Source organism: Lates calcarifer, linkage group LG10, assembly GCF_001640805.2.
Source record: "Lates calcarifer isolate ASB-BC8 linkage group LG10, TLL_Latcal_v3, whole genome shotgun sequence".
Lineage (NCBI taxonomy): Eukaryota > Metazoa > Chordata > Actinopteri > Centropomidae > Lates > Lates calcarifer.
The window spans coordinates 5704101-5719286 of record NC_066842.1 but is presented as its reverse complement, the minus strand read 5'-3'; the positions used below and the strand labels follow the sequence as shown (position 1 = coordinate 5719286).

The 15186-nt window shown below is 40.3% G+C and overlaps 1 protein-coding gene across 3 annotated transcripts in view; it reads left to right on the top strand.

Annotated features, from left to right (window-relative positions):
• Window positions 1–15186, top strand: part of cspg4 (chondroitin sulfate proteoglycan 4) — a 64545-nt gene that overhangs the window by 34200 nt on the left and 15159 nt on the right. For all 3 annotated transcript variants that reach the window (XM_018675893.2, XM_018675894.2, XM_051073178.1), the window contains 5 exons: window positions 1467–1630; window positions 3054–6608; window positions 8258–8446; window positions 8620–8895; window positions 12553–12729. In XM_018675893.2, coding sequence (XP_018531409.1) covers window positions 1467–1630; window positions 3054–6608; window positions 8258–8446; window positions 8620–8895; window positions 12553–12729 — 4361 coding nt within the window. The remainder of the gene's footprint in view (window positions 1–1466; window positions 1631–3053; window positions 6609–8257; window positions 8447–8619; window positions 8896–12552; window positions 12730–15186) is intronic.

Here is a 15186-nt window from a genome sequence, read left to right as displayed (position 1 = left end):
CATTTTGAATTAACTAAGGAAGGATCTCATTGCTTTCGTCTTACTGGATTTTTCTTATCTTGTTCAGTTCATTTGTTAGCATTCACATAAAATGGATTACAGAGTTGAACATGTGATAATGTCAAAAACAGTTTCCTGTAATATTTATTTTTCAGAGCCACCAACATGGCGTTTCTGTGGCTGCAGGAAACCAGTGCTGTGCAGCAGCGTATAATCGAAAGTCTCTGTGTGTGTTTGGCCCTGTGCTGAGACCGTTCATCACTGACTTTGTTCATGACAGAGCAGCCTTGGAACCAAAAGCAAATGCCTCTTAGTGAAATCACAAAAACATGGGCGCAATGATAAAAGCTTTGCTTCCGTCCTTGCTGACATCAAAATGATTGTCTTTGTTCACATTTCCAGTGTTTGTTGCAGTTCTGGGATGGAAGGGTTCATTTACAGGATGAGAAACCAGAGGACAAATGCACCCATCAGTGTTTTGAAGTTGGCAGCATGGCATTAATGCAGATGCAACACAGACACAGACTGCCCTTTAAAGGCAGACACATACACACCCGCAGTTACTCCCACATGGACAGCTTCGAACAGAGTCTTTTTCCATTTATAGCTATGAATGTGAATGTTTAGCATCTTATTTTCTCTCCCTCCTTTCTCTATTTTCAGACTCAGTCATGTCTGAGAGGTTATTTTGTGAGATTTTTGCCTTGTGGCATGAAGCCCACTGTTCTGCTAGGGTACTGGATGCTACTGTTGATTTTGAGGGAATATTTTGGCCTTCATGATCTCATAGGAATGTTCTGATTTAAATTATCCAAAGCATTTGCATTGTGTGGTCTGAAGACTTTTCACTGCTTTCCAATGAATTTCTATGTCTTCAACTGTCACCCCAAAGAGGGTGAGTGGGTGGCTAATGGAAAGCCTTCTTTCTACATCTCTTGGCTAAGGCCATGGAAAACACATGCTGAGGAAACGGGGTCTTGGAGGTGGTCCAGTTTAATCTCAGAGCATGTGCACTGGGCAATAATTGACTTCCTCCGTGGTTTACATTTTGTCGAGGGCCTCTGAGAGCACGGTTCGAGGCAGGTGGCTAAATTTGCATATCATTGGAAATGAGACAGCTCAAGCCTGGGAAATCCTGCAACCCAAGACTCTATATGCCTGGAAAACCGCCGCAGTGGTAATGACTGATGTCTCAGTGAGAGAATCCCTTTGAGGCCAGAGGAGCTCCTCTTAACCCACTGCTACCTACTAGAATTTGGTGACTTTCCTGTCTAAATGGCAAATGTGACTTTTTTGTCCTCATTAAAAGTGCACAGTGAAAGGAAATGTCTGTGTGTGTTTGCATAGGGTGACATACAATGAAAATCACTTATTGTTGCAGTTACGTGGTATACCTTTGACTTCTGGGCTAACGTGATGCACATTTCTTATCTTTGTATGCTATAAATTGTCTTCTCTCTTCACAGAATCCTACTTTGGGGACAGCTACTGCAATTTACAGGCCTTCCAAGATGTCTCCAGCTTCCACCTGTCACTACAGATTAAGACAAGTCGGCGAAGTGGGCTTCTGCTCCTGGCTGCAGGAATGGAGGACTACCTGTTCCTTGAGCTTCAAAACGGGAAAGTACAGGTGAGTTCCTAAATAACTGTGGTGGTGGCCAAATATTTTTATAGACTATCAGCTGATGTGGGTTGGTCAGTTTAAAAAATTTTAATATGAGTTTAGTTCACTTGGAGAACAGAGGTTTGCTATGCCAAAATTAGGAATTTTAGTACTTAGCGCCGTGTTTAGGAGAGGGTAGTGATGATACCTAAAGACAATAAAAACATAGTTGAAGTTAAAATATCACTAAACATCACTCCACATTAAAGGAGGCAAGACAACTTTTTTTTTTTTGCTCTTGTGATAAAAGAGCTGCTTCCAATACCAAGACTTATTAGCATAATTAGCACATACAGTGTTAGCTTACATTCAGATGTAGCACTGCAGATTCCATTCTTTTAACCAGGGTGCTAAATATGTATGCAAATTCAATGTCAATGTAAATCATCTCTATTATTATGCACTCCCTAATCAATGCAGTATGTGCGTAGCATCTTGTCCTGTATTGTTTTGCTGAAGGATCATTTAAGGCAAGGAAAATGCTTTGCTTTAAAAATAACATATTGATCCATTCTCTGCTGTAATTCCAAATATATCCCATACTAAATAACCTATTTAAAGAGATTGTGGGCATCTTAGCTTCAAAATACACCACACAATTTGAGTGCATTACTAAGTGGCATATTTGGTTGTGAAGAGTTAGAGTATGAATTTAAATGAAGTTTTGAGAGTGATTCAGGCTTCAAGACATGTATATGACATATTTCATTAGGTGCCACTATATAAAAGGCTGAGATTGATTTGATTTTTCTGTTGTCTTCTCTAGTTGTCTCACTGAAATGAGAGCCATGACATTTTACATCACAATTAATTGCTTGATAGCTTTGAAAAGCAGCAGATGCATATAGATTTTCACAGATTCCATCTCAGGGTATGCGTAATAAAAAGCACACCTTTTTTGTCTTCTTTATTCTGTTCCACCTACTGATATGAAATGCACTGAATAAATAGGCTAAGTAAATAGGCTTCATTTTTAAAATCTAGCTAAGTCAACACTGTGGGGATACCTGAGGAATGTTCTGTGGTTGTAGATACACTGTCTAGATTATAAATGTTAATATTGTAGTAAAATTACACTTAGACTCAAGTGTTTTATGAATCAAGTGGTCTGGTATTTATGCATTCAAGAGAGAGTTTCTTGTGCATAAATATTGACAGAACAATGCAAAGTTGTTGTAACACATAGTGTTCACTCCAAGGCATTCCATTTTTAACATTAGCCATAAATCTAATCCATTTGCTGCCCATTTGTAATGACCAACCAGTACACAAGAATAAATATATCTATTTATAATTATATATAAATATATCATATCCCATATGCCACAATATAAAAGCTGAAATTTCTAAAAAGTTTTAAATTGAATAAAATGTTTTAATTTCCCCTCAGGCACGGATGAACTTGGGGCCTGGCGAGGTGACACTATCCTCATCCCAGGGAGTACAGTTGAACAACCTCCTGGACCACAAAATCTCACTGACGTTGCAGGATGGCAAGCTCACCATGATAATCGATGAGCTCTTCCCAACATATATTCCTGTGAACGATGATGGTGAACAGCTCAATATTGACCTGGGCATTTGGCTTGGAGGAACAGGTGACCTGGATGCTCCCTACCTCAGCAATGCCATTCCCCCTTTCCGTGGGTGCATGACTGAGGTCAAATTTGAGTCCCATCAGTTTGATATTCTCAGCACAGCACCTAAACATTGCGACAACACAAAGGACTCCTGCAGCAGTGAGTTTGAGGCTGGTGATGGCGAAGCAACTAGTTTCAGCACTCCTGATTCCTTTGTTTCTTTCCCCACCTGGAGCGGGGCAAGTGGTGCTCCAAGAGTCTTGGAGTTCCTAATGAAAACTACCATTGAGGATGCATTACTTGTTTTCCACCCTGGCCGAGAGTCAGACTTCATTGCTATTGGTGTTATGAAAGGCTATCTCAAAGGTGTGCTGGACCTCGGCACTGGAATGGAGGTACTTGACAATACCCAGGTGCAGCTGGACGATGATCAGTGGCATAGAGTTAAGGTTCAGATCAGTCAGGATTCTTTTGTTATTATGGTAGATAGCCAATCTTCCACCCTCCCCCTTGACCCTTCACAAAAACTGGACTTAGTTGGAAACCTGTATTTAGGAGGCATTCAGGGAAAAATGAAGGAAGTCTTTCGTGAAAGTGGGTCGTTAAGTCGGGCAGAGGAGGAAGTTACAGCTGAATCTTTTATTGGTTGTTTTGGGGAAATCAAAGTAAATCAGAAGGATCGAAGCCTACAGGATGCTTTGGTGACCAAAGATGTTCATGTTAAATGTGAAGGAGAGGACTATGACTACTCAAGTTATTATGATGTAGACACAACTACAACTTCCCCTCCTGTCCGCATCCGATATGTCGATATGGACTTGAATGAACAACATTGCTACCCAACGGATGACACGCCAGAGATATTCAAAAATGTAACAAGGCTTCTTGATGTCACCCCATTGTTTGTGCCTGAAGGTGGGGAAGTTTTTCTTGATATCAACAACTTAAGCCCTACATTTGACCTCAGTGCTGCAGGAATGCGTCAGTCACAGATTATCTTCACTCTTCAGAATGATCCCTGGTTTGGCCTGGTTGATATGAACATTAACACAAAACGTACACAAAAGTTCACTCTTCTGGATGTCGTCAATAAGAAAATTAAGTATATGCATGATGGAAATGAAAGGCATGCAGATCAAATCCAGCTGGAGGTGGTTGTTCACGGTAATGATTACCTTCCAGAATGTCTAAAAAGTCCCCGTGATTATGTCATCCCAATTGAAATACTTCCTGTCAATGATATACCACAACTTAGTGGCGGAGAAATCACCATCACACAAAATGGCAGGACTCGTCTGAGCCCCAGCCTTATCAGAATCACGGATTCTGACACCCGCTGTGATGAATTAGTAGTAACTGTAACCTCCGAGCCACCCAGTGAAGTTGGTTACTTAGAAAATGGTCAACGGCCAGGAAGAAGCATCTCAGAGTTCACTTGCAGGGACTTGAAAGATGGAAATGTCTATTTTGTACACAGAGGAGGTAGTGCTGGTGGAATTACCCTGGAAGTGTCTGATGGACAGTCAGTAAGCCATTCAACTACTTTAAAGTTGTCTGTGACACAGCCACATATGACTATTGTTACAAACACTGGCCTTCTCTTGTCTCAAGGGGGCAACTCATCCATAGGTATTCAAAATCTGGCTGCCCTCGCTCATCCTCGTAATGGAGATATTATGTATAATGTCACACAACCGCTGTTATTTGGAGAACTACAGATAATGACAAGTGATGGAATGTACAAGCAGGTTACAACTTTCCATCAGTCTGATCTGGATCAAAACTGCCTCAGATACATTAGCACAGACTCAAGTGACCAGGAGGATATTGTGGTGGAGCGGATTCAGTTTGACACCCATCTGGGGCAGTTCTCCCTTTGGAACAACACCTTCCTAGTAAAGATCATGCCTGCACAAGTGAAAGTTTCCAACCTGGTTCCACTGGAAATGGAGGCTGGTGAAGAGCTAACAATCGGACACACAGAGCTTCAGGCTGAAGTAAAGGGGAAAAACCTAGATCCACAAACTATTAAATACATCCTTGTCAAGCCTCCAACACTGGGTAGTCTGCAGTTGTTAGACAGAGAGCTAGCTGAGGGTGATATGTTCACCCAGAAGGACATTTTGGACAGTACTGTTAGCTACAGGGTCCGGGTGCAAAGAGCTGTGGATAGTACAGACCAGTTTCAGTTCAGAGTCTTTGTTGAGGATCAGTACTCTCCTCTGTACACCTTCCCAGTTAACATCCTCGCCAATGCAGATGCTCCTGTTTTGACCAATGAGAGGCTGGTTGTATTGCAGGGTGGTGAGCATACACTAAACAAAAACTATCTTTGGATGGAGTCACCAAGTTCTACAGATTTTGTTTACCGGGTCACACAAGGGCCAAAGTATGGGCGACTGATAAGAGACACCCCGCCTGGGCAGCCTAGATTTGAGGGGGCAATTAGAGTTTTCAGCAATGAAGACCTCCAAGTTGACAGGCTTATTTATAAGCATGATGGCTCCAAGACAAGCAGTGATGAGTTCCATTTCTCAGCATTTGATCCAGGAGCAGAAAGTTCAGATGCTCAGGAAACAGTGAGTGGTGTTTTCAGAATATCAATCCAGTCCAAGAATGAGCATGCTCCTGTGAGAGTTGTGGATAAAGTCTTCAATGTGGTCCGCTATGGTCAGCGTCTGCTAACAACCGATATCATTCAGTTCAAGGATGATGACTCAGGTTTCAATGACACCCAAATTGTCTATGCCCGTGAGGGAATCCTCTCAGGCAATATCGTCTCAACATCTAATCCTTCACAGCCTCTTTTCCGTTTCACACAAGCCGACCTGCGAAATAAGAACGTCCTCTTCATTCACCACGGAGCAGATCGGGAACGCTTCTCACTCCAGGTATCAGATGGCTTCCACAAGACTACTGCACTACTTCAGATCCAGGCAGGTGAGCCCTACCTGCGAGTGGTGAACAACACAATCATTGTCATAGACCATGGAGGCACCAAGACCCTTAACACTACCCTTTTGAGTGCTGACACCAACATGGACATCAGAGACAACAGTGAGATCAAGTTTCAGATTACATCGCCACCTAGCGATGGTAGGATTATTGTGAGTGGGATTGAGGCTTCAGCATTCACCCAGGAGGACCTGAAAAAAGGTGTTGTGTCATATGAGCATAATTATGAGAGTCTGAGGTCTAAGGACTCTTTCAGTTTCACCGTCCAAGCACAAGGACATTCTGAAGAGGGCACATTCAGGATTAAAATATTCAAGCAAGGATACCTCTCTGAGCCTGAGGTGGCAACCAATGAGGTCATCATTTCCTATGAGGGAGAGCACACCATCATCAACTATAATCATCTCAAGGTAACGTTTATTGACTGTGAAGTTGCAGTATGTTAAGCAAAAGTTATATTTTTTTTACTGGAGACTTAGCATATGCTATAGAGCTACAGTTAATAAATCTACAATTTTAATTAATTTGCTGTGTTGATATTTAATCTGTGCAGAATACATTTGTTTTTATTCAACCAGACAACATTTAATAGACTACTTTTACAATTTGGCGATGATAATGTGACAGAGCATCATCTTTGTCTTTAGTTTATTTTTTCTTTGTGAAAAGATTTTTCTCATGACTCATTCAACCTGGCCTGTTACTGGCCTGTTTTATAACTCTGTCTCTAATCTACAGTATAACCACATGAAAGTGGGGCTAAATATGACTGCGCAGTTGCTGCTTTTAATCTAGTTTATGTACTAAATTACAGTCTATTAAGTGTGGAAAACAAAGCACTAAGTATCCCCTGAGGAGCTTCCTGAAGCCCACTGTAATTTATAAGATGAGTCGGCCTGTGCTTCATCTTGAAAGCAATTAATGATGTTTAAATTGTCGGTGCATTCATTACACACACACACACACACACACACACACATATCTATCTATCTATCTATCTATATCTATATCTATATCTACACACACACACATATATATATATATATATATATATATATATATATATATATATATGTCAATGAGAAACATTCCTGAAAGTAAAATATTCCTTCTTTAAACTTTAATTCCACAATCGTGTACATATTTTAAATCTCCATTATTGACTGGAGAAGAGCCTAGACACCTGGTACACATACTACTGAAATATGTATTAAACAAAACCTTGACAGAATGGCCTTTACAAGAGGTAAAATATTGACTTGGGTTCTGGGAGCTTTTCCAATGTGTGTCCTTACTATGAAATGGAATGTAATATGAGCATCTGAAATATTGTCAAATGCAAGCATGACTACTAAACACTCCAAGGCTTCAGGCTCCAGAGAGTTTATTAAAACTTCTCAAAGTGGGATCACTGTAAATCTGTGGGACAACTGTAAATCTGCTTGTGTGCAACTCTGCAGTATGGCTTTAAATGTTGCCAAATGTCACAATGTCTTTTTCAAGTTTTGTTTCTTCAGACTGTCTTTCACTGTGTCCCAACTCCATATTAGCCTGTACTGTGCGCTATAGTAGGAACATTTAGTTTAAACTATCTACTTAAGTTAACAGTGCTCTATTATAGTATACTTGCATCTCCAATTTTGGAAAACTTGGAATTTTTCAGTGAGACTGCATGATTTAGAGTCCTTTTATTGGTTCCCCTACTTCTTAAGCTAAATTAACCATTTAAAAACCCATGAAAAATGCATTCACTCACAAAGCAGTGAACAGGGCTGCTTTTGAATTGTTTGAATTGTTATTAACAAACAACAGCATCTGTGTGTATGCTGGCATTTTGAGGTACACTTAATAAAAAAATATTTGTGTATTTTACTAAATATGCAACTCGCATTTCCAATTAGGACATTGTTTACTATCATGAACAGTGTTATTGTCAGGCAAACTACTGTATACATTGCAAGTTTATCATTCTCGAAAAATAATTATGTATTAAAAATTTTAATTGTAAATTAACAGTACTGTTTGCCTGTACTTTTGTACTCTACTTTTGCCTTTTTAGGTGGAGCAAGCTGATATTCTGCCGACAGAAATGGTGTTCACCATTAAAGAGCCTCCTCGTCTTGGTCATGTGGTCAAGCTGACAAACAGTTCAGACGGCATGGCCTCGCCTGTCCTCGATTACATTCACACCTTCACTCAAGAAGACATTGATCAGGGGCGCATTCTCTATGTGTCTGCATCCACCCAGGTTTATTGTCATTTAATTCATTCAGTTGTAATATATCAAATGTGGCAGCTTGTTCCCTTTCATATTCACTCTCACAGTAAAATCAGGCAAAACACAGCCCCGGGTTGAAGGTACAAGGCTTATTTTTAGTATATCTTATTAGTACAACTTATTTGAACTTGCATCTTTTTCAGGGCAATGACGCCTTCACAGTGGATGTCAGTAATGGTTTTACCATGGTGGAAGACTTGGAGATCTCTGTGAACGTGGTCCCCCGGATCATCCCCATCCAGATCTTCAACTTTACCGTGAAGGAAGGCCTTAGCAGAGCAATTAATGCAGATATTGTAAACATCTCACATCCATTCTACAGCTCAGCTAACATCGACTTTGTTGTGGAAGAGCAGCCACAGCATGGGGACATCCGCTACCTCGATGGGGATGAACTTTCTTACTTTACATGGGAAGAGGTATGTAGTTCCATTATGTAAGAAATATAGAAATTGCAAATCCACTTACCTCTTCCTGACCCAAATGCAGGCACACACACAAAGGCAGGTAGGAGCAGTAAAGATACTTCAATAACCAGGCTGGAAAAAAACTGAGGAATATGAACAGGAAGGAAGCAGGAACATGAATTTAAGTCCAACATTCACTCTCCTATTAGCTCTGTTTTTGTTCTCCTTTAAGTCTTGATATGGTCTTAAAATATCTGGCTCTTTAGCACCTAAATGCACTACAGAGCATTTAGGTGCTAACTTATCACCCTACTGTAGAGTAGGGTGATAATGATGTGTGGGGTTGTTACAAAACAAGTAGTTGTATGATCCATTGTTCATATGAAAATATTGATTATGGCTACTTTAAAAATTATGTTTTCCCTAGCTGGTTTCAAAGCTCCACTCAAAATTCTGATATTTGTCTGCCTGCTATTGGCAGATGCCTTGTAAAATAAAACTTGAGACTTTTTATTCACCACATGGTTGGTTACACCAAATGGTTAGCAAATGTTTACCACATGTATTTCTAAATCCACCTCTCTGTCTGATATCTTAAGGATTAGATAGATTTGATTAATAATTTCTTTAAGGAAGATTGTCCACACTCAGTACCTGAGTTTCATCTGGGCAAAGATTCATGTGTTTATGTCACTCTGGGACCAAAAACTTCCCAGAGGCCCCCCCAAAAATCCAATTATCCATATTTTATCCGGTCTGTGAGTGTAACATCTTCCTCTCACAACGAGGTCATGGTGGTTGTTCAAGAGGATTACCACAGCAAGGCGTCACCATGGAACTTTCCCCAGTTACTACTTAGTGCTGTTTTGGATTTGTTTTGTTGTACCAGATAGAGAGGGGAGGGAGAATCTGGGAGCTGCTGCAGCATAGTTATCTGGTCTCTCTCCATGTGGTTCAGAGGCCCCTGCTTTAGGAAAATATTAAAAATGCATGAGTAGTTACCAGTGGAAAAACCTCATGCATTCTGAATGGACCGCATAGTTTAGTGGAGCACACATGTCAGGACACAAATCTTATAGCTCCTACATCTTCTCGCTCTGGTCTGCCTGTGCTCCTCTCTACTTTGCTGAACCATTGTGGAAAAACTGACGATGCCTTTGGACTGCCTGAAGCCAAAATAAACTGGCCCAGTATATTCCTATAATAATGTGTGAGTGCACACAAACCTCCCGCGCTTTGCTACTGCCAGACTCACTCATACTGTCTCTCAAGGATCCCAATGTGCAACTCCAATGGGTCTAGTACATAGCAGCGATTATCGTTGGTAGTGGGGAGGCAAAAATGAACACAGATATCATCTTCTGCCACTATGGAAATGTCACAGAGAAAAAAGATTCTTTTATACTGCTTCTTGGAGACGTGTTATGCGTTCACTGTATGTACTATTTTCCTGTTTTCTTTTATTGTTCTACGCAGAGAATGAAACATAGTCAGTTCTCCCAAATGAGAACTGACTCAGTTGGCGCAGCATTTAAAACAGACCTTAATTCTTTCAAAAATAACATTGGATGCATGTGTAATTTTCTGTATTGTAGTTCACCCCTCCACCTCACACCCCCACCCCTCCAATTTAAATGCTGTTCTAATGTCCACTGGGTAAGCCCACCCTCTGCCCCTGGGAATAGACTCTGGACTTACTGGTGTGTGTAGTAATTTTGTGATATGAAATCGTCATTTGGGGTGGTTTACCGAGGTTAGTTATGTAAGTACACCGTAACATAGGGGGGTGCACAGTGAGAAAAAACATGAGAGTGACTCATGCAGAAATACTACATGAACACCAAACGCAAGAATGTAAAGGAACTTTATGTGCCATGTGGCCCAGATGTGTCACATAAGCACAGAATCTGTGTCAGACAATGTATGGCATGTTGCTAACCACAGCGCTGACTATGATTTTCCTGCCTTTGAACAATAAAGACATGTACACATACAATAACATATGCTGTGTTGAGTGGGATCCAACTTAAACAGATAAAGGAAATCTGAAACACTTTGCTCTAATATACCCTAACTTTAATCAGGCTCAGTTCTCCATCAGGTCTCCATTAGTTCTTCCTATTAAAATCCACACAGACCCCAAAGTACAAAACGTTTTTCTGAACAAAGTGAGCAAACTTCTGTGGTTTATTATATTCTAATTTTTCAAAATACAGTAGGTACACAGACCCTGAGATTTTACATCAGTAATAAATGAAAGTAAAATAAATTATGCAGCTTGTATCAAATATTGACACACACATTAGTCTTTCTCTGAGTAAAGCTGAAGGCCATGTGTCCAACAACTACCCACTGTTTATTGTCCCAGCAGGCAGACTGATTGTCTCCCTGACTTTCCCCGATCAGTAATGATGATGGGGGTTGTTATTCCAGAGGGATGCCAGTCATATGGGATTCATTTGGTACTTCCTGCTCTCTGAAGCAGGTCCTCTCATCCTAGCAGCTTACTGGCTTTTGTCTAGACAAAGTTCCAGTTGTCCTCTTTGTCCCTGAATTGCTGTAAATTTGTCAAAATGTGTCAGAAAAAAGGCTCAGTAGACAGATTATGTGATCCAGATAGGCCCACAGGACTGAGAAACAAGAACATGGGATGCTTGGAGCTGAGATTTCTCTTCTGTATGCAGAAAGTCAACAGGGTTGGCTTGTCTCGGCCGCAGGTGCTGTTTTCCATCTAGCTCACTTGACACAGGATGACTGATTCTTTTGTGCATCTGGTTTCCCTCAAGGTTTTGTCTCACAAGGGAGATTCTCCTTGTTCCTGTGCTCCTGCCAGACTTTAAGACCTGATTATAGCCTTTGTCTCAGAACTTCTGAAAGATGTGTGATTTGCTTTGAAACAAAACAAAAGATACAGTGTGGACTACACACAGATATTGTTTTGTTATATCAGTGGATGTTTTCTTTAACATTTTCTAAAATAAACCCTCAAAGGAATAGTTTGACATTTTGGGAAATACATATGGCTAAGATGAGAAGATCAATAGCACTTTCATATCTGTTTGCTAAATATGAGACTACAGCCAGGAGACAGTTAGCTTAACTTAGCACAAAGACCAGGAACAGGGTCAAACACCTACCAGCACCTTTAAAGCTTTTAATAATAAACCCCCAAAAAACAGTGTAAGGCTATGTGCAGCTATGAGCAGCAGAGGCCAAGCTATCCTGATTTTAGTTTCTTAAAGGTCAAGTTCCAAAAACACTGCATCTTACATTTCCCATAATTCAACCAACAGAATCCAGTGAGACTCTCCCTGTCTAGTAAACACCTGTTTGTAATGCAGACTTTGTGCTAAATTTGTAGTCTTCAAGTCAAAGTGGAGATAATAAGGTTCCCTTATCAAGAATTAAGTTAATAAATTAAGCTCTAGAAGAAAACAATGTCATGAATTTTAGTTTCTCACAATTCTCACAGGGGTTAACCCAAGATATGATGGTTTCCCTCAAAAGCAGAGTGTTCTTTGGATATAGGTGTTAAGAGACACAGTCTCACTGTAAAATTTTATTCCACCTTTTAGGCTCACTCAGCCTTTTCCCTATTTTATGATGTTTCCGACCAGTCAGGTCTGATTTAGATCTGGGTGACAACTGGACCCTTTTTGTCTTCTCCAGGTGAAACTTGGACATGTCTACTACATGCATGACAGCACCGAGACCACAGAGGACAGTTTTACGCTCTCTGCCACGGCTTATGAGATTGAGCGCCGGAGCCTCCCTGTCACCATCTCAGTGACTGTCATACCAGTCAACGACGAGCCGCCAAGGCTGACACGTAACACAGGACTGGAGGTAATGTTTTGCTCTTTGAAAGTGTGTTAGCTGTTACTTTGAGCTTTCCTCCAACATACTCGATTGTTGGAAATGTTGCTGTAGGAAAAATCTTTTATACCTATAAAATGCAAACTCTGAGTTAGTTTTGATACTTTTTTCCTTTTAGTACATCTCAGCCATTGAGAATTCAAGCTGACCACAGCCATCATTTTGTGTAAAGGAGAAAGTACAAACTTTTTTGGCAGTCTTTCAAAACAGGAATGAGTATTTTATGCTAAAAAGATGAAGCTGTGGAGAAAATAACTTGCTTACCTACAGGTACATACAACTTTCAGTATATAGTTTTTCTTCTTTGTGTCTTGCTTGAAAAGAGAACTAGTCTGACATGTGCATGTGTGATTGATTGGCTTTAGACATTCCCACCTGCTCCAATCTTTGCATGATTGGTCTGATGCCCAGGCCATACAAAATATGAAAGAATGGCAGATTAATGGCTTTATAATGGTTTAGGAGATTGATGTGACATCTTGAAAGGTCTGTTTATGTAAAAACTGTAAGTGCTTTCTGCTTTTATATTTTTTGCCAAAAAGTTATGTGAATATAAACGTGGCTACCTGCTAACTTAGGTCCCTTGAGATATGAAGTCACAAAAGACCCTCAGTGACCCTCTGCAATATTTTAGATTAGAGGTTCAAGGGTAAAACAGTGCCATTGCGATCATGATATCAGTCTGAGCTGATGCAGAATCATAATCTTTAGAGTTAAAGAACTCTGAACTCTGAGTGAACTCTGTAGAATTTACTGATCTTTCTCGCATCCTTACTGGGCAGTCTCAGCTGCAGTACAGCCCACCGTCATGAATCCTGTATCAACTGAGTAATATACTGTGCTGCAAGTACAATAAATGCAGAGAGTTTTTACCCAGATGCTGAAGGATACTGACCTCACAGATGATGACACATGCTGCATCAGTATAGCAGTGGCCTCCACAGCATATTTGTTTTCATAAAGAGCCATAGAATACAAGTGAATTAGCATATTCTCAGCTTGACTGCTCCAAAATGTGGAAAGTGAATCATGTTAGTCACATAACTATAAAAGGGCAGTGATTTACTACTGTATGGGCTCCATGCAGTGTCAAGTAGAACCTCAAGTATATAGTATTATGCATTTTAATGCAGTCCGTTTTCACTAGAACAGGCAAGTAGGAAACATATCATTACAGTAAGTATAGCTCTGTTTCTTAAATATATATATTAATGCATTATATGCAAAAAATGAGAACAGTCATGTAAAGGAACACATTTAACCATTTAAGCCTTTCACTGTTCACATTAGTGAAAGGCTCACATCTGTGCTATCAGACTAATAAAAGGAAACTTGTCATGGAATTACAAATTACAATACAGTACAGTGATTAAGAAGTATGCTGAAATCAACACATTTGCTTTTATCAGATAATTCTCTTAACTTTTCATGAGCTGGTAGCAATAGCCTGTTTTGATTCAAAAACAACCTCCAAACCAAACATTTATTTAGATACATATAGTATATATATAACAGTAGACTTATAGGCTGTACAATGACATCCAGCCAATCCTGGGTGATCAACATCTCAAAACTATATCCAAAGTGTGGAAATCTAAGTTTATAAGAAATTTTTGATTTCAAATTTTTGATTTCCAGTTGTCATGCACCTACATGTAATGTGCGAATATAATAACTACAATCCTTCTAGGGTGTAGTGACCATTTCCTTTATTGTAACTACCTCCACTCTGTCACTAAACAATTTAATCACAAAAATTATTATTTGTTATAAAAAGAATGGTTTTATTAAATAGCATCTCTGCTGTCAAACTGATTTATATCAGTCTTAAAAGAAAAGTTTTGCAGGATCAGTGACGTCGACTCTACTGTAAGAGTAGGCAGGCAGTTGGAAAAAGCCAGCAGTAATCAGCTCGCAGAACTGGAAACCAACTGTGTCATTCAGCCCTCCCTGCTCTGCCTGCGGCTCCGCGTCTCCGTGGCAACCCATATTTTTGGAAAACCAAGATGGTCGACAAGACCGCGGCTTTCTGGCAGAGTGAGGGCGGCATCCAATCTCTGTGCCTCCTCTGCTGGGGCTGCAGAATGTAACGTAATAATATGTGGATGTCTAACCCACACAGAGCCAGGGCTGGCCCAGCAGCACTTGGATTGATTTAAAGCGGGAAGTGTGTGTGTGTGTGTGTGTGTGTGTGTGTAGTGACCTCTACAGCAGATGATCAGACGTGATGAATAACATGGCCGTGATCAGGCTCTGTTCGTGCTCACCATTGATCCCATTTGGCCTATAGGATACAGCTGGTCTCGATTAGGGTTTACAGTCTTTATCTGTCTGTCTCTGTCTGCTCCAACTTGACTTTTGCTTATTTCTGTGTAGTTGTCCCACTGGGTCAGTCTGACTTTTTGACAGTCTAGTCTCATATTTTTT